Source organism: Etheostoma cragini, chromosome 10 (genome assembly GCF_013103735.1).
Source record: "Etheostoma cragini isolate CJK2018 chromosome 10, CSU_Ecrag_1.0, whole genome shotgun sequence".
NCBI lineage: Eukaryota > Metazoa > Chordata > Actinopteri > Perciformes > Percidae > Etheostoma > Etheostoma cragini.
Window position 1 is genome coordinate 2,335,272 of NC_048416.1, and position 19,955 is coordinate 2,355,226.

At 41.0% G+C, this 19,955-nt stretch overlaps 1 protein-coding gene across 4 annotated transcripts in view; it reads right to left on the bottom strand.

Annotated features, from left to right (window-relative positions):
- Positions 1–379: 379 nt before the first annotated feature.
- Positions 380–19,955, bottom strand: part of ppp3cb (protein phosphatase 3, catalytic subunit, beta isozyme) — a 40,385-nt gene continuing 20,809 nt past the window's right edge. For 2 of the 4 annotated variants that reach the window (XM_034884136.1, XM_034884138.1), the window contains exons 5-15: positions 17,191–17,336; positions 13,205–13,344; positions 11,799–11,876; positions 9,988–10,082; positions 9,604–9,729; positions 7,998–8,075; positions 7,702–7,786; positions 6,952–7,049; positions 5,256–5,303; positions 1,827–2,132; positions 380–1,794 (exon numbers count right to left, since the gene is read on the bottom strand). In XM_034884136.1, the coding sequence (XP_034740027.1) occupies positions 1,954–2,132; positions 5,256–5,303; positions 6,952–7,049; positions 7,702–7,786; positions 7,998–8,075; positions 9,604–9,729; positions 9,988–10,082; positions 11,799–11,876; positions 13,205–13,344; positions 17,191–17,336 (1,073 nt within the window). In that variant the 3' untranslated portion in view covers positions 380–1,794; positions 1,827–1,953. Of the gene's footprint in view, positions 2,133–5,255; positions 5,304–6,951; positions 7,050–7,701; positions 7,787–7,997; positions 8,076–9,603; positions 9,730–9,987; positions 10,083–11,798; positions 11,877–13,204; positions 13,345–17,190; positions 17,337–19,955 lie in introns of all 4 variants that reach the window. The other 2 variants (XM_034884139.1, XM_034884137.1) reach the window with 2 other exon arrangements.

The window sequence follows — 19,955 nt, forward strand, 5'->3', positions numbered from 1 at the left end:
AGAGACATGGCACAGGGTCTCCCAAGGGGGGGGGTTCACCTCTCCCATTGAAGCACAACAAGATCAACCGAGGAGCAACGCAACATGAAGAGCAACCAGCAGAGAGAAAGAGAGCTTAAATATTAAGAATGTCCGTGATAAATAGAATCATAATAATCATAGAATCATAAATATCAAATAACAATAGGAATCATCAAGAATTATGATCAGAGAGAGTACACTTTTTTTTCCCTTTAAATCGCAACAAACCAGCTCTTCTGCTGCTTTTCGCTTGAAACAGCGCAAACTTTAACCATGCAATCATGCTTTAGGCTGCCTGAATGCCTGTGCCTCTGTTTATAGTATGGCCATTCATCAATGTTAGATTAATATTTGTTTCATCGTTATTCATATTCATCGTTAAAAACAACTCCTGTACACCGACGAAGAAGAGAGGAGAGAACGCGGACTTGACACTTTGAATCGAAGTGTACTGTCGAAAAAGAAAGGGTGAAAAAAAAGCTGAATATAACACAGAAAGAATACTAAAAAATAGATTAAATTAACATTATGTACAAAATAAAATGACTCATTATTCCTCAGTTCATTTATAATAGCCAGAAAAAGAAAAACCTCTACCATAGTGAAACACAGAGCACAAATATAATCTTCACATTATTATCAAAGAACTTAACTCTGCATGCACTGATGCGTTGATATAAATGCTTTACAAAGAACCTTTTCTTGTTGTTTCGCCTGCGTCCTCGACCAGAAGAGTCCGTTTCCTCTGCGAAATATTATTTCCTGCTTTTTAGGCCGGAGATTCCCGGCTATCGCTGCTGTTTGACAGCAGACAGCAACACAGGGGAGGAAGCAGGATGGAGAAAGAGAACAAATAGAGGATAAAATCACATTTCAACTCCCTCACGTACATAAAGCATTCTACATCCGCTATAATGCATCTTGCATCTTGTGACCATATGCATCATCATTGCATTAAAACCTTTGTACCCTATTTACATGTGGGGAGATAGACTCACTTCACATCTGATCCAGGCCTGAGAGCTAACTGGCCTGGGACCAGAGGTTTTGAGGGTGTTTGTATTGGGGGGGGACGGGGACCTCCTCTTGACTTCAAGTGGAGATTGGGTACAGTGTAGTGCTACAAAAGCAAACAGGAATCTCCTCCCGAGAAGAAAAGGACAGCGAAAGGCTCAGATTAGACTGCAGCTGAGATTATCTCCACACATCTCTTGGCGACAGATACCACACCACACATCAAACGTTTTCTCGCCGTTGCCTGGCTTCAGCGCCCAACGAAAACACACTTTCAAATTGAACCACACAGACATTTATATGTCGAAGCATGTGCACGCAACGCAGGCAGGCATGTCCACGTCTCTATAAAATCAACCTATCGCTATCGAACTTTGCTACCACTTCCTGTTTTGGGTATGCAAACAGGAAAGATAAGCATACATATCTTTAACGCCCCCCCCCCCGACACAACGCACACCACCAACACAGCCACGTCATGCTGACACTGTCAACCCCACTGGTGAGCCCCAACATGCACGTTGAACAGCAGCTCCTCCTGTTTTGCATTGGGGAGTGTTTTTGTAGTTTCTTTCCTGTTGTTGTGCAAGTGCATGGGAGTTGTAGTTCTCTATATAGGGCTGATCAGTTCAGTGTAGAGGATCAGCCTTAGGTGGTATTGTCCAGGTATGCTCATGCCTTTACATACAGCTGACGGGGGAATGGGGTCGGTAATATTGTGTGTGTGTGTGTGTGTGTGTGTGTGTGTGTGTGTGTGTGCGACGCTGTATGTAGCCTATTCTGTGTGTGTTTGTGTGTGTTTTACGTGTGTTTATATGCCTATGTACACGTATCTATATATATGGTACCATATCAGAGTTGTTGTAACTTGTAACTGCGGGTGTGTGTCTTGGCACGTAGGAGTGTACAGTACGTCCATCACTGTATATTGCTGTTGCTGTCGGTCCCATTGGGCTCTCCCATGTTCATGCGGCCCATCGACAGGCCCACGCTGTTGACGCCGTCGCGTCGCGGAGGCATCCTCTCGTTGATCCGGTCCAGACCTTTAGCCTCCTCGAAACTGCTGATCCGATGCTGCGGAGAGAAGCCTCGGATGGCTGCAGATACGGCAAACACACACACACACAAGCAGACAGAGTTAATATTTAACCAAAGTGAAGTCCAATTTTGTGTATCCAAACCCTATGGGAACGTTGAATGAAATAATTGCAATTGAATTTTATTCATTTCTTTTCAAAGCTTTCAGTCTGGGTGAGTTTACCTTTTAAATGAATGCTTTGATTTGAGCACACCAGCAAGGGCGTTTCAATAGTATGGACCTTGATTGTGATCCTTTAGCAGACATTTTGGGTTTGGCTGAATAAGGTTCAATGTGTCATGTATGCTACAGACAATATCTACACACATCAGCAGGTGTTGATCTGTTGTCTGAATGCTAAGCTAGGAGGACTTTCTCCGGATTTCCAGGTGTTGGAGTCATCATGTTTCCATTAAAGTCAATGTGTGTATTTCCACTGTCTGCGGAGCGGCTGCGTCCCGACTCCGCCCCAGCTCCGGCGATCCCCAGCCCTCCGGAGCAGATACACAGAGCTTCTATTGTTGCCTGACGCCGGAAAGCTCCGCAGTAACACAGCCCACGCAGATAGTGCAAGACAGGAAGTCATCCGGTTAATTTTCTAAATAAAATCATCATATTTCCCTGCACTACACCTTGAAAACATCACAGAGTTGTTCCCCCTCCACTCCTCTGGATGGAAACTAACTGTGGCTGGTTTTGTGGTTTTATTCTGCATGAACCTGCAAGATCTTGTGGGTCCTTGAGACCTCAGCTGCAAGTCATGGCCGCGGCCGTTCCGCAACAAATCCGGACCTGGTGGATGTTGAAGGAAAGCGGAGCACGGAGCCTACACGCAGCCGTTCTGCAGCCGGTGGAAATCAGGCGTTTGAGCTCGTGGCTCACACCTGGCCATTGATCCTAGATCAGTAGTCTGAGACTCGTGGTGGATAAGACACGATGAGACACAAAGTATGGAACACAGCACAGCTGCACACAAGGGGTTGTTCATAAGTCCTTAAAGCACGTTAACCCCCTCCCGCGAAGAGGTTTTGACACTCGGCCGTTTGTTTTGAAGGTTACCGCCTTGATTTTACATCTTGTAAACTATAAGTAAAAAAGAAAAGGACACATTTTTCCACAGAACTTAATGTCCAAGTAGTTTGGTTAGATTTATAGCAAATCCGTCATTTTTTTTTTATTTAATGAGCTTTGTGTCGACTCCTCTTCCTCAGCGAGTTTAATGAATAACTTGGCACACACATTTCTTAAAGGGGCCTTCCGCCAATCCTACACGTGCAGGTCAGTTTATGATGTCATCAGGGTTATCTTGGTATGGGCACTAGGAATAGATCAAATTACACGGGATTGTCAATTTACTAATTCTACAAGGGCAATTTCATATCCATAAAGCAAAATGTGCTAAATCGCAACCAGCTTTTAATCACTTCAGAAGTGAATTTCAAAACTTTTGAGAGTCTATCCAAATCATTAATAGTAAGAAAACTGTCTAAATAGCTGATCTACTGCAAGATTTTAAAGAATTATAATCATATAGCCTTAGCCCATCTTATCTTGTTTTTTTTGTACTGTATTTTATATTCTTGATGTTAATCTTTTAATCCGCTCTTCTAATTTTTACTTATTTATATATATTCTTTTATACTTATGTCCATTCTTTCTGCTATCTTAAGCTATTATATACTCATTGCATAGAAAGGATGTTTTTATTTATTTATTTAACTTTTTTTTAATGTTTTTTATTTAACTTTCTCTGATTCCAGATTGTTCAATGAATGTTTAAGACGTTTTTAAATTTAAAGATGATAATAAAAATAAATAAATAAATAAACTAGGAATAGTTCAACAATTTGGGAAATACACTCATTTGCAGAGAGTTAGATAATAATAGATAGATCTCATGTCTGTACAGATGAGGGGAAGCAAGCGCCAGCATGCTGTCGGCTTAGCTTAGCCTCAAGACTGGAAACCGGGACACGGCTAGCCTGGCCTGAAGTCCACCTACAAGCACCTCTGAAGCTCACAAATTAACCCCTTGTATCACTTTTGTTTGATCCATAAAAAAGTTGTGGTTTTAAAGAGTTACATGCTGGAACTTTTCTCGGCACAGAGGGATTTCCTAGAAAACCACAACCCTCCATCTTTACATGTGTTTGACAGATCTTTTTGGAGCAGGACCCAAAACAGGGCTTTAAAGTCAGGACAAGCCCGGCTCTATTGCTTTAGTCTCTTTTGAGTAGCCCAATTTATGGGAGGGTAAAAAAACAAAATGCAGGGGTACCTTTAAATTAGACTCAAAGTGGAGCACATTAAAAGCAGGTACATAGGAATTAGGGGTACCACTTATGATGGTGTTGGTCATCCGAATTAATTTCACCAAAATGAATAAAAGATAACGCTTTGACATGAGTGGTCTCTGTGTTTCAGGTGCTCCTGTGCTGATGTGGACTCTGAGCAGAGATCACTGCCACTTTTGAACAACAGCTAGTGTCACGTTAACTTTGCACACATGTAGCTACTCACAGATATGCTACTGCACTACACAGCAGACACCTAACACCCAGCTACATTACACACAATAACATTACGCAACCAAAAAAACACAACACAAGAGCTACCCCCATGATTTATTTAGCTTAAACACATTATGGACTGTAGTTCAAGACGGTACAAAAGGGACAAACGTACAAAAGTGTGACGAGTCATAGCAAAGTGTGTGTACACAATACATATTACACTTAACACAAAAACCATGATCACAACCGGTTCAGTATCACAGAAGAACATGGCACTGTTCTGGCTTTTCAGGAGTGTGTGTGTGTATTGGATCTGAATACAATGTTAATACGCGTGTGTTCTGAGAGAAGGTTTAGGGGTGTTTCCTGTTTCCCAAGAGAAGGAAAGAGAGCTGTGTGTTGATGTTTTTTTGTGTTGTTTCAATGTTGTGGCTTGAGCGTGCGACGCTTTTAGGCTTTGTTGTGAGCGCTGATTTGGTTAGAAGAGCTCAGTGCATCGTGGGTAAAGAAAATCTATGACCTTATGAACATGGGTGGCTGAGAGCGCAGTCATGCTGCACACACGCAACCCATGTGCGCACACATACACGCACACACACACACACACAGTGAAATGAGTGGGATTTTACCTTCATCGTCCTTAACTGTCTCGATGGCTTCAATGGCCTCAATGGTAGCTGAAGGATGGGCAAAAAGAAAAGGAGAAGAGAAAGAAAGGACAAGAAGAGAGAGGAAACGACAGAGTCCGAGAGAGAAAATATGAAGTAGAAAGAAAGAAAAGGAAAAAGAGAAGAAAGGAAGTGAAGGCTGAAACATGCTTCTGTGCAGTTGCGCGTAAATGTAAATGCAATCGCGTCACCAGGATGACGGGGCCTCACTAAATGGGCCTTTAATCTCAGATAAAGGCCGTCAAAAGCCGTTGGATCGGTCCAATTAAGAAATTAAAAAAACATATTTGACCACAAAAGATGGTACACAGAAAATAAAACAGATCATAGTGTAACCTGCAGTGATATATATTGATCAAAACATTTGTTTGATAAGGGACGGCATGATGCTATGGGGCTAAGGCTATGTTTAGTCCTTGACTCCGGGGCCGTAGCTAAAAATTCGGGACCCTGCATATATGCATTCCTTATGGGCCCCATCCATCCCATGCACATTCGTAATGTTATCTTTGTGGGCGTTTCCGAGCCCCTCAAATGTAGAAATTTTGAAACAATGCACAACAAAAACCCCATTTTTGGTTTGAGAACACCCGGGTTGCCTTGCAGTCTGGATGGGCACAAACAGAGACCTTTGGAAACAACGGTGCAAACCGTTTTATAGGTTAGCTAGGTGTTCATAAGGGGCGGTTCTGTGGGGGGGCAACGGTGGCCAGTGCCCCCGTAATGTTAAGTCTCGATCCCCCTCTGGCCATCCTAACTGTTTCCATACATTTTTAACCCCACAGTTATCACCAAAGAGGGGTTATCATTCATGTGCAGAGATTAATACTGAATGAGTATTCTTTTGTTTATTGTTATATGTGTATTGTTAGTATTTTGCTGAGCCAAATTTATGGAGAGTTGGTAGTATGTAACAATTAACCCTCATGTTGTCCTCAGTTCAAATTTACCCGTTTTCCTATATCAATGTTCTTTTTAATTACCCAATTGTAATGACCAGAAATAACATGATAGATTCCACAGAACACTCTTTGGGGTGATTTTGATAATTATGGTGTGTCTTATTCAATTTTATAGCATTTGAAAAAAGAATTGAAGTGGTTTTGAAATAGTATTAAGTAAAAGTTGACATATTCCATCAACATATATTACATTCCTTTTATTTTGGTCTAAATAATTCCTGATTTCTGCTTTTCTAACTTAAAATTAGGTATAATTTCCTTATTTATTGACCATCAATTCCAAAAATGAGTCTTTGAGGTTCAGATGGCTCCTGGTGTTAGCAGTAGCTGGTGTTAGCTCACACATACACTTTGGCTGTTTGTCCTTTCTCTCAGTCTCTGACTCTCTTTCTATGTCACAGACGCTCTCTCTTTTACACACACACACACACACACACACACACAACCAGCAGGCTGTTAGTATCCTCAGCGGCGGTGAGGTGGAGAGAGTGAGCGAGGCAGAAGGATGAAAGGAGAAGAGCAGAGAAGGAGAATAGGAAAGAGAGCAGGAAGGATCCGGAGGATGGTCCAAGGTGAATCTTTAGACCGTGTCTGTGTGCACTTGGGTGTGTCTTAGTTCTGTTCCTGTTTTGAGAGTGTGTTTTGTGTGTGTGCGGAGGGGCGCGTGTGTGTGTGGCCGTGTGTTAAACACTCACCGCTCTGCAAGGTCTGTTTGCCCCCAGACAGCACTCCGCTGGGCAGCATGCCCGTAGGGGTCAGTCCCTTCAGAGTCAACACGTTCTCGCTCTCCTCCCTGAGAGACAGACAGAGTGTGTGTGTGACAGGTGTGTGTGGATAAAAAGAGAAACATTACAGATAATTACACACTTCCCCTTATTGTGCACCTGCAAACACACCAAAACATGCTTGTGGATTGAAATACTGAATGTTGAAAGTGATGATCTGGTGACTTCTTTTTTTTTTTTTTAGACAGAGTAGACCACAGACGGACCGTCAGGGCCAGCTAGGCCTTCTCTGGTGGTCAAGAGATTTTCAGAATCCAAAACTTAGGTTAAAATTTATAATTACATATATATATATTAATATCTAAAATATATACAGTGTATGTATTCATTTCATTTCGTTCCTACGCGTCCATTACGGTAATTTCATTGCTACGCTCTCCCTTGGTCATGCGGCCTCCAGTGCATTTTATAAATGTCCTTTTATCCAATCAGATTTTCCCTGAGTGTTGTCACTGGGGGGAGGGGAGGGACAATGTTGTTTATTGTTAAATTCTTTAACCAATCAAATTAGCCAATCAGGTATCGGCACGCCGATATATCGGCTGGGCTCTATGCAAAGGTTAAAGGAAATACAGCTCTTATACACACACACACACACACACACACACACACACACACAGACACACACACATATCCAGAGTATGTCCAACCAGAACTTACCGTAGAACAGAGAACATTTTAGCCATCTTCCCAATGGCTCGTATCTTGTTTTTGATCACTTCTTTCCTGGCTGCTGCTGCACTGGCTGGGAAAGAGTTCAACACAAGTGTTACTTCAAAAACAATTCACACTAACATTTTATTTAATTTTATTAGCATCCCCATTAGCTGACGCAGAACATCCGCTACTCTTCCTGGGGTCCACACGAAACATAAAACAACAGATTTCAGACCAAATGACCGAACCACATAGGCTCCAATGGCATTGCTTTAACGTCCGTGTCGAGTGTCGCTCACCATCGAAGATCTCCTCTCCGTCGTTCATGAGCTCGTCGTCCGAGCAGATACTCAGGACGTTGACCAGCATCTCAGTCACTGCAGGACACACAGACAGAGACACACTCAATCACGGACATTGTTGCACACTTAGCCTAAGGGTTGAGACGGCAGCTGTGACCCGCTTTTTGCATGTCATTCCATATCTCTCTCCTCTCATTTCCTGTCATCTCTCTTCTGCTGCCTCAAATCTGACCAAAGTCTGATTAACCATGAGTCCCTAATCCTGTAAATAGGGGTTATACACCTTTTAAGCTGGTACGATTGCTATTTTTAGAGAATATTATGTGGTGGCACTAGAATCATGTGAAGTACATAAAACAAGTCATGATCCCTTGCTGTTTTTACTTTAACTGTGTTCTCTGATTGGTGTGTTTTCATCATGTACATTCTGTAAAATTCAATTTGAGTTAAGTTTTAAAGAAAATGAAAAAGTCTTAACATGAGTCCATCATATACAGTATTAGTAAATATAAATCCCCATTGGTGATTGGCTTACTGGCCTATAGGTAAGGTTGACTTCTCACTAAGATCCACAGACACACTACTTTTACTGTACCACGTGTGACATTAAAAGATGATTTATAAAATCCTGCTGACAATTATGAACGGCATACAATGCCAAGAGCACCGCAGTCTCAGGTGGACAGTATATGTCATCATTAAGGATGTAGTCTTCTACCTAAAACACAGAAAGGAAACAAAACTCTCTGCTTTGAGACATTAATGGCCCCTCGTTTTTTATGATACTGTTTGTATAAGGTGTCATACACAACGGCTTGTCTCTAACAGCGATATTAACATTGTGATATTTGTTCAGACTCTTAAAGCGCATTTAACTGATTCCTATGCTTGTTTCAATAAGAAGTTTACGCTCTGTTTATATCAAGAGTAAATTCATAGATTTGGATCCCTCTTATTGCATACAAACACAAAATGATGCCATTTCATCATAAAATCCATGAAAGGGATTAAGTGAAATTTACAGCAGCATCCCCTTTAAAAACAACGTCCATGGACCTGGATCAGTTCATCTGCGACATCCTCAGGGTAAAACTTGGCCCTGAACTTAATCCTACATTCAGAGATGCTAATACCTCAGTATACTTTGGACTTAAAAGGTATGTATGAAGGCTTTAGGTTGCCCTACACTTTATTGTAGGCCCAATTTAATATTTGTTTTTTTAAACAGTTTTAGTAGTAGGGGCCACTGCTCTGTCTTTCTTTTTAGTTAATCCTTGGTTTTAAAAAACATTGAAGGACCCTGGTCTGAAAGATGTGAAAGCCTATGTGAAAGCCTATGTGGTAGCCTATGTGCTAGCCTAGGTGCTAGTCTACGTCAGTTCATGTAATAGCCTATGTGCTAGCCTATGTGATAGCATATGTGCTAGCCTAGGTGCTAGTCTATGTGAGTCTATGTGATAGGCTATGTGCTAGCCCATGTGAGTCCATGTTATAGCTTAGGTGCTAGTCTATGTGAGTCCATGTGATAGCCTAGGTGCTAGTCTATGTGAGTCCATGTGATAGCCTAGGTGCTAGTCTATGTGAGTCCATGTGATAGGCCTACCCTTTTCTCCCACGAAAGGCAGCGACCAGGTGAAGACGTCCATGAAGTTGGGCAGCCAGTACGGGTGAGGAGAGCAGTTGAACTGACGGATGTTCATTACGTTGTTCTCATACTTTAGCACCGCCGCTGGACACACACACACACACACTCACATTATAGCCTTTTCGGTCAGACATTAGACAATAATATTCCCCAAAAATTATTTATCAAACATCATGTTAAACATGCAGTTACACTAATGTTCATCTACATCTATTATGTGCCTATAATGATTAATAACATGCTGTTGAGTCTAAAATAATCACACTGCAGTGCTCAGGATACGAGCCATTGGGAAGATGGCAAAATGTTCTCTGTTCTACGGTGAGTGTGTGTGTGTCACACCTTTGTTGTTGTAGACATCCAGGTAGTTTGGAGCAGAGAAGATTGTGATGAGGGAGGGGAAACCTGTAGTCTGACTCTTCCTGTACATACGATACCTGACAGAATAGAGACAAACAAACCGCCCACGTTAAAGCTACTCGAATAAAAATATGCTGTGGATTAAAAAAACAAAGGATTTGCTTCTTAGGTCTTTAAAGAGACAGAGACTGCTTGAAGCTGAGACTGTCACACATTTAAAAAGTCATGAAAGAGGAATCTGTGTGGGCGAGATGACAGGGTGAAGTAAGAGTGGCCCTGAGCACTGATCAGCGCTTGAGTTAAGCTGCCAACATTTAAAATTAGGCCCAGATTTGGCGTCTTATGGCCCCTTCAGACCAAAGAAAGCGTTGTAGGAGTATCACTTAAATGTGTGACGTCCTGTTTTGTACTTTAACAGCTGCCTGTTGCAGGAAACAGTCAGCTGTTACACAAAATCTGGCAGTAAAGTGCTTCTTATACTTTCTTGTGGCAGCAATAGAGGCAGTGATGTTATACTGTGAGGGACTCTCACGAAGTCTTGAAACGGACTGACAGGTCTGATCGGCAGTTACATCATCGGCCAACGCAGGGTGACATAGGGTGGCGTGACCGCTGCACGGCCCCCCACCGCTGCAGCCTAACTGGATCTAGAAGACCACCTCAGTGTACGTGAACGCGGCCAGCGTCACAATAGGAAACAAGTGTGGGTGCACTTAGTTTTTTATGCATGCAAAGAGATTAGACATGATAGTAAACACAAGCACACATATTTCCTTTGTACCCACGAACAAAGCACAAAAGCAGCCTCTACTAGCTGGGTCCCTTGAGGATAGACTCATTACAAAACTCATCAGTAAACAAGAATTGTGGTTATTTTTATCCTAAGAAAGTATAATCTACGTGTGCAGCAGAATTAGTTCAATTCAATTCAGTTTTATTTATAGAATCAGTTCATAACAATAGTTATCCGCAGGTCGTGTGGCAGGACCACGACGACAGCTGCAACCATGGTTTTGGACCATTGATTTTGCATTCTGATTGTTTGCGAGTATACTACAACTATTACGTCACTTTTTTATGTGCGAACTCTTATTAGTCTTGAAACGGCTCGGTATATTTCATTAGAGGACGGGACTTATCTTGATTCCGCATTGTCGAAAAGTGTCTTTAATAGCGTTTTAAAACACACTACTCCATCCACACATTTGGTACTATTTAGAACTACTTATCTAGAACCAGCCTTTATGCAGCGATTACCCAGACCGCCCAGCAGCATGACAGCAGGGGTGTCGGAGGAGGGCCCAAAAAGATGCTAGAATGAATGAATAGCTGTTGAAAATGCATTTCTACAGGGCCCTGAATTTTGTTATACACCCCTGCATAAAAACATTGTTAACGGGTTCACCAAACGGCAACATCACAACTCACAATTCAGCAAGGCAGCACTATTAGATTTAGAGGATTTACACCATATAACAGATGGAATAGATTTGTGGGTCAAAAAATTGTGTTTCGCTCCCAATGCTTTATATAGAGTAGTGTTGCAAACATGGCTCTTTGCCTTCCCATTCTGTTTTCAACACTTAGCTGACCTGGATCTTGTTCCAGCTGTCAGACAAACTCTAACAATGCTAATAACACAGTTTAAGGGTGACAGAAGGATAATTGTGGAACCTCTTTCCCCGTAATGTGCCGGTTCCCAGACAAAGAAGAAAAAAAAATAAAACAGCTTGAAATGGGAAATGTCAAGGTAAGCCATTAAATTACAGAGCTGTGACAGTAGGTCAGCTTACCCAGCATCCTGTGCTTCATGCGCTCTGATGATTGACAGCAGGTTGTTAGTCTGTAGGAACTCGCACACTGCTGGGTAACTGGGAACAGATACACACACACACACACACACACACACAGACACATACACACACACACACACACACACATAAGTTAATGTATCTGAAGTGAAGCACTGGAAAGAAACAGACGGGAAGAAATATCCACAAAGATCCAGTAAAAACCCACTTTACATAGCAAACATGTCATGGCGTATTACATCAAGTCTTTAAACCCCAGAACAGATGGACGTATTTAAAGTGCAGCAATGGGAGATGAGTGGGCCTCTTGTTTTTTAATGTCATGTCTAACTGAGATCAGCAGGGGGAAGCAATGAGCACAAAGCAGGCCTGAGCAGGTCTTAAGGCCTCCCCAGGGCTGTGGGGGCTGAGTATTTACTAGTTGGTCAATTGATGCTTTGTCTGCTAAACATAGAAAATCACTGTGTGACGCCACAGGTCATAACACAGAGTTCTACACACTCTACACGCGAGGAACCCGGCTACGGCCGCAACAGTGCGCAACTTGTATTTGTATGATTTCAGCTAACCCGCTTCCTCCATTTTCATTTCTTTATTTCCATCTTTTATCTTCTACCCCACCACCACCACCACACTCATCTATATATGTTGCTCTCTCGCTTTCTCTCGCTGTATCTTAATATCACTCCATATCTGGCAGGAGTAGCCAGTCGTCATAGCAACAGAACCGTGCAGTCTCCCTGGGGATTGTGGGATATCGTTTCATGCTGAAACGGAACTGTGTGTGCGTGTGTCAGTGTGCGATGTTTGTGTGTTTGCTCATACACTGTGTGTGTGCGTGTGCGTGTGTGTGTGTGTGTGTGTGTGTGTGTGTGTGTGTGTGTGTGTGTGTGTGTGTGTGTGTGTGTGTGTGTGAACTTGCCAAGATTTTCTGTCTCTTGTACAAATCCCAGTGATTGTTATTGGATCTCGGATGTGGTGTAACCTTGCAATAAGCATACGTCTTCATCTTTTTTCATCATCTACATCCCAAACCAATAGACTGAAGTCCACCAAACTTATTAGATTCAAAAGTTGTAGATGAAAGTCACATCTTGCCAACGCTGGGAGATCACAAGGCGCCCAGATTATTAAAACACATCGAAAGAGCAGGCCAGGATTACATTTGAGTCTTATTTCTGGCTGTATGTTCCAGTTGCGAAAACGAATATTGTGTTTTTTAATCTCTGAATATTTCATGTTGGGATATAAGGTAAGTTCATATTCTCTGAGCTCCATAAGCACTGCATCAATGACTATACTCACGCACATTCAGGTTGATTGTCATCTCTAATAAATCAAGAATCTCATGTCTTATTCGGGTTGTGAGGAGTCATTTTGTCCTGTACCTGTAGAAATAGGAGCAGCCTCTGACTGTGTTGTGGCCAAAGTACTCCTGGGTCTTCTCGTTACCAAAGTCTTCCAGGGGGTCGGCCCACAGCAGGTCGCACATGGGCCCGAACGCTGGGGGCTCCTTGAACCGGTCCAACTAGGACATACGAAGAAATACACACAAATATAAGCTTACAGAAATACACAAAAGGCTTAGTCACACATTGAAATACACAGACACAAAAACACACAAAAAGTGGCATAAACCATTCACCCAGATAGAAATGTACCTACACATATAGAATAAATCAAAAGAGAAATAACAGTAAACACACACAAACATACTGTCAGAGCAGAGCATTTCCATGGCAACCCTCACCACACGGGAGGGAGAAGATGTCACACCAGCAGATTCACCATGGAAACACTGCCATTAGATGAGGAAGTGTGCGCCCTCATGTCGGTGTTTCTGTGTGTGCCTTTGTACTGTGTTTTACTGTGTACTGTATATATATATATACTGTATATATACTGCATATGTGTGGGTATCTTTCACTAGTAACTGCATTTACGTGTTTCTTATGGATTGTCTACATTGACACTAGATGTGAGTATAAAGGCATACATAAGAGTTGGTGTGTGTTTATAGCTGCGCTTGCAGGTGTGTGTGTGTGTGTAAAAGTGTGAACTTTACACATGTTACATTAACATTTGTGTTGTCTTCCCCTCAGCCACACAGCTTTCTGTCATTCTGGGTCAAGATGAAAACCTTTCTATTTTCAAATGTTTTGGACGTCTTTTCTGATAATTTTGTGTTGTTTTTTTTGTGGTTTTTTTTTTGACATTTTGAAGTTTTTTGTTACTTTTCCGACATTTGTTTTTATTTTTATTTTCTACGTTTTTGTTCTTTTCATGGAGTTTTTAAAGCTTTTTCGGACTTTTTTGTCACTTTTTCTGATGTCTCAGTTAATTCTTTTTCTTGTTTTTTTCCCCATTTTTTTTGAAGCATTTGTGTCACTTTTTCAACCTTCTATCAATTTTTTTTCAAATGCTATGAAATCTAATAAAATACCAAAATTAATTGAAAGCATTGAACTGATCATTTATTTTACACTAAAGAACACCAGAGTCATTCTTTTAGACAATTTGTTGAAAGAAACCCGCCTTTGTTCAATATAGAGACTTTTTGAAAATGGGTCAAATTTGAAAAAAAAGAATGGTTAACGTTATTATTTCCCCCAGAAATTAGAAGTGTGATAATTCTTGCTTCTATACAGTAAATACAGAGGCAATGGCGTTGAGAAAACTGGTTTTGAGTGTTCAGACTGACAGCTAAACTGTGTAGCGGTAAGAACGGTTGTAATGCATTCATTGTATGTAGGGTGACTGGATGAGAATGGGTAAAATTGGGGACGGGACCGGATGGTACGGGACGGGACGGGACGGGATGGGGGGGATACGTGCTGTTGCAGCCAATGAGCAGTCAACCAGGCTGGCTGCAGGACGAATGTTCAGACTAGAACTCCTCGAGAGACTGCTCTTGAGACTTTGCTCTAATTTTGAGGACAACTAGGGCAGGATTGGGGATTCGGGACAACTGCTTGGATTTCAGGACAGTCCTGACTGTCTGGTCACCCTAACTGTAAGCCTTATTTTACATTAAAAGTAATTGCAACAGAACTCAAATAAAACCTTAAAAATTTAGATAGGACTTAAATGGGAAAACATACTGTCTCTCCCAACATAAATCTATTCTTTAAGCTTTATTGTCCATTTTAACTAGCTTGTTGAAAAGAATCAATTTTGATTGATTATTTAAAGTCGACATACAGTATAAATTATATGTATCTGTGTTGCTAGGTGTCTCAACTTTGACATATATACATACAGTATGTTTCAGTCAAACAACTCACGTTTGAAATGTTTTAATATTATAACAGAAGAACATTGTGTTAGGCGGCCAGACTCCGACCTCATCACTCCTCACTCTGGGTTTACGTGAGATATCAGGCAGTGATGACAAAGTAGCTTCCCCCTGGCCTGCAGGTGGATGCTGGGGTGGGGGTTGGGGCTGAAAGCAGCTATATAGGTGCAGGGCAGCAGCAGCAGCAGCATTGGCAAGGCAAAGATGGGGAAATGCAGCTTAAATGGACGCCAAATTGAGGTTGTGTGTTTGGGTAACCCTCCTGTTGTCCCCGGGTCAATTTGACCCGTTTCACATTTTTTCAAGGTTTCTTTCAACCAAACTGCATAAAAATAACACAGATGGTTTTGTATAACGCTCCGTGAGAGTAACATTTAGGATCAGTTTACTACTTTCATTGTATTTTGGTGTTTTATTTAATTTTATACACTAACAAATTGAACGTAACATTTACAGTAACTTACTGGCAACGATTGTCCAGCAAGTTCCTGTGAATTCTTTTTACAGTGAAGGTACCGTACTTTCATTTACAGTATTTTGTGTAGTCACTGTAAAATACAAAAACAATAAACACAACATAAGATAAAAACGTAACATTTTTCAACTATAATACTGTGATTTTGTCATGTCGACAAGGTTGTAATGTAACTTTACAGCATTCTACTGTAAAAATCATGTATAGTATAGTATAGTGTATAGTGTTACTGTGTAATCTAAGGTAAGTATCTGTAGATTTTACGGCCATTATTTACAGTGTAGCATTTGAAAAATCTATGAATTGGTTTGTAAACAGTTTCCTGACTAAACTTTGACAGTCTGTGATGATCTATTCCAACAAAACTATTTGTAAAAATAATTCATAATTTCAGTTTTTCTAAGGATACGGGGAGTGACGCATTTCACGTGTGTGTTCAGCGGTTGAGTTGACAGCCTGAACTAGCTTGCAGGCGTCGCCCCACATAAAAATAAATTATTAAAAAAGCTCCTAAAGCTTAGTTCTATATAAATGCACAAATAAGTTGTTGTTTTGTCGTTAGTGAAAAACAGTATTGACTTTGTAGTAGCCTCATATAAGAATGACTTTTCCTCCAATGGAGTTCATTCATTCACATTGATTCCATTGATTCTTTTTGACTGTCAAAGATGGCTGCAGGCGGCAGCTAAGTGAGTACTTTAAGCAAATCCTCATGTTGTGTTGAACCTTGTTAGTGTTAAAAAAATTGGGATTTTGATGCTATCATAGTAGCACCCCTAGCCCTCCCATTCCAAAGGCCATTTGACCAAAAAACAAGAATACTGTAAATCTTATAAGTGGTGTTCTCTTCCTAGTTATGCCTCGAAATGAAGGTTTGACTCGGGTTTATTCACAAAAAGACCCTAGGTTATATTTTGGGGCGAGTTACGCTTTAACTTAATTTAACCCTTGTGTTGTCTTCCCATCAAAGTTCAAAATCAACAATTTTGTTAATGCTTTTTATTGATGTTTTCTTACGTTGTTGTCCCTTTTTTTCAATGTCTGTCACTTTTTTGACGTTTTCAACACTACGTCAACACTAACTTATTAACTTTAGTTTTACAGTTATTTTTGGAATTTATGGTCAATAAATAAGGAAATTATACCTAATGTTTGATTTAGAAAAGTAGAAATTAGGAATTATTTAGACTAAAATTAAAGGAATGGATGTTGATGGATAATCAATGACCGGAATATGTCAACTTTTACTCAATACTATTTCAAAACCACTTCAATTTGTTTTTCATATGCTATAAAGTTGAATAAGACACCCCTAAAATTAATGAAAGTGATTTGTACTTGCCAAAGAGCGTTGGGTGAATCAATCATGTAATTTTGGGGACTTAAAAAGAACATTGATATGGGAAAACAACATGAGGACAACATGAGGGTTAACCAATAAATATAATTCCTGCGTTTGGCCTTTGTACGGCAGTTTTGTTAATTCACGTGTGCATGCACCTCGTTTTGTAACGTCTTCTTTTTGTGATAACTTTTTATATACCGTATATAATTATATAACAGTTACAAACAATTACAAACAAAACACTGAAACCTTTTTGTACCTTCTTGATGTCGTCCAGCGTGTGGATCTCAGGTGAAAGCCCCCCATGCACACACAGGAATTGCTGGTTCATCAGGGCTGCCAGGGGGAGGCAATCGAACGCCTCCATGCAGGAGTCGTACACCTGCTCCGAGTACTTGATCTTACCTGGAGTGGTTTAGAAAGGCAGAGACAAATTTCAACGCTTGAGACAAAAACAAGCTCCCGAATGTGTTTTGACATGCCTTCAACAGCCACCATCCTTGTACAGTCAGTCCCTGTCACTCAGTGTGTGACTGTTAGATATCGCACCAAAACACACTGCAACAATGAACACGCAAACATGGAGCTTTTACATGGACGGTTTGAAGAATCCACTAAAGACAGACTTGAACTGTTCCTCCAAAGGCATAATTCAGTTCCTTTGGGTGTAAAGGTGGTAACATGTAGGTTTCTCAATTGGCATGATATTCATTTATTTGGCCATCTCTTCTCTCCCGTTAGACCTGTTTTTTCTCCTCTACTTCCCAGAGAAGACGTGGACATTGGTGAAAAAATGCTCCATATTACAGTAGAAAGCATACTATCTGTTACAGACAACAAATGGATGCAAAATTCTGTTTCAATGAAACAAATCTGACCCAAATATACACATTAAGCAACGTAGGAGGATGAATCTTTGCTTCATAAAAAAAGAAAAAACTCCTTTGTATTTGGCAGCAATATCAATGAAGACATCCAACACACAGCATCTTTAAAGTACATTTCTCACATGAGCATAACAATACATCCGACACAAAACAATATCACAGGATTAAAATAGCAGAAAGGAGATCGGAGACGAGGGAGAGAAGTGGATAAAAGAAAAAGAGAGAAGGGTGGATTTTGGAAGAGAGCGAGCAGGGAGTAGGTAGGAGAGAAATATAATTTGGTAAAGAGAGATGGATTGATGGAAGGAGACAAGAGAAGGAGGAGAGGTATACGGGAAGGAGTAGGGAGTGTGTGAAGACATGAAAACAACACAAATTAAAGCCAATATTGTAGAGTACCAGTGTACAGTAGCCAAGCATTTGTGCGTGCGACTGGGTGTGTGAGACGGCAAGGAGTGTGTTTGTCAACCTCTCCATCTGCCTTGTGTAGAGCAAGATCTCATTATTGCTAGTCCACCAGTTTTCAGCTCCCTCCACACACACACTTAAACATTTATGAAGACGCGCTTGCCCATGCATGCAGTCACAGTACATCATCTTGCACACACTTGTGGTGCACGCACACACACGTACACACTCGCGCACACAGCAGATGGTAATTGAGGGCGACCACTATTCGCCACGAGCACCAGGGGAAATTAGCTTCCTCATCCCTTGGCCAATCAGACACAGAGGAGCAAGTCCCTGAGCCAATCACTAAAGGTCCAAATTAATTTGCTGCTAATCACCCTCTCTCGGACAGTGACAGATTGAGGGAGGAAAAGATAGAGATGCAAAGAAATAGGAAATAAGGAGGGGGAGAAGGAGTAGAGGAAGGATGGATGGGAATGTGGGAAAGGAGGGAAGATACAACCTGGACTGAAGGATGGGGGAGAAACCTTGAGAAGGAGGAGTAGAGGAGAATCTACAGAAAATGTTGACTGTGTGGCTGAAACAATCAGTGTGTCAATCAGTAACAGGAAGTTGTTTTGGTGGAACATGTACGTTCAAAAATAGTTTTAGTCGTGCAACAGAAAACTCAGATTGGACAGATAGTCTAGCTAGCTGTCTGGATTTACCCTGCAGAGAGCCGAGGACCAGGTAACCATAGTCCTCAGATTAGACAGATAGTCTAGCTAGCTGTCTGGATTTACCCTGCAGAGATCTGAGGACCAGGTAACCATAGTCCTCAGATTGGACAGATAGTCTAGCTAGCTGTCTGGATTTACCCTGCAGAGATCTGAGGACCAGGTAACCATAGTCCTATAGCACTATGGGGCTATGGTAAGAGTGATACTCAGTTTATGAAGTATCTATGAATGCGGTTCCATTCCAAGTCTTCTACATGGCTCATCATCAACTAGTGAGGATGATGAGTGAGGATGAATATCACTGATATTCACAACGTCAATACATGCGTGTTTTTCTATGTCTTCTATTGTACAATCAGAACACAGTTAAATAATAAATTAAGATTTGAAGGAAAATACTGAAAAGGCATTTTGTGAAAACCAAAACTACAAACTTATATTCAAATCAAACGTTATTTATGCTCCTGAACTTTATGTTACAGCAATCTTACGAAGGAGTCAGAGGTCGTTAGTGGCTCAGTTAAGAACAGGAATCCTTCCACTTGAAGTTGGTTTATTCAAAAACATCCAAGAAGTTAAAAGGTTCTGCGGATTATGTGAATTAGAAGAATTTGAGAATGAGTATGTATAGGTTTACACTTCGACGCAGCGGCCCTTAAACGTCATTCCCCCTCTCTCTCCCCCTTTTCATGTCTTCATCTGTCCCGTGAAAATAAAGGCCTCAAACTGCCTCCCCCAAAAAATCTTAAAGGGCCTATACAATGAAAAACAAAATCACTTTTTCTGGCAATATGGAGTGTTGTTTTGTGTCTCTGGTGCTTCCACGCACATAAAAACTTCGATCCTTTTGGGATGACTCAAGCAAGGAAATTGAATTTCCGGCAGCAGATTACAAGATACAATGAATATAAAGAGGTATAAAAAATACAGTCTAAGAATAAAAATAAAGTTTTAGCTAAAAAAGACCTTTAGCATAAATTAGCAGGTAAGAGCAGTTAGAGTGTCCA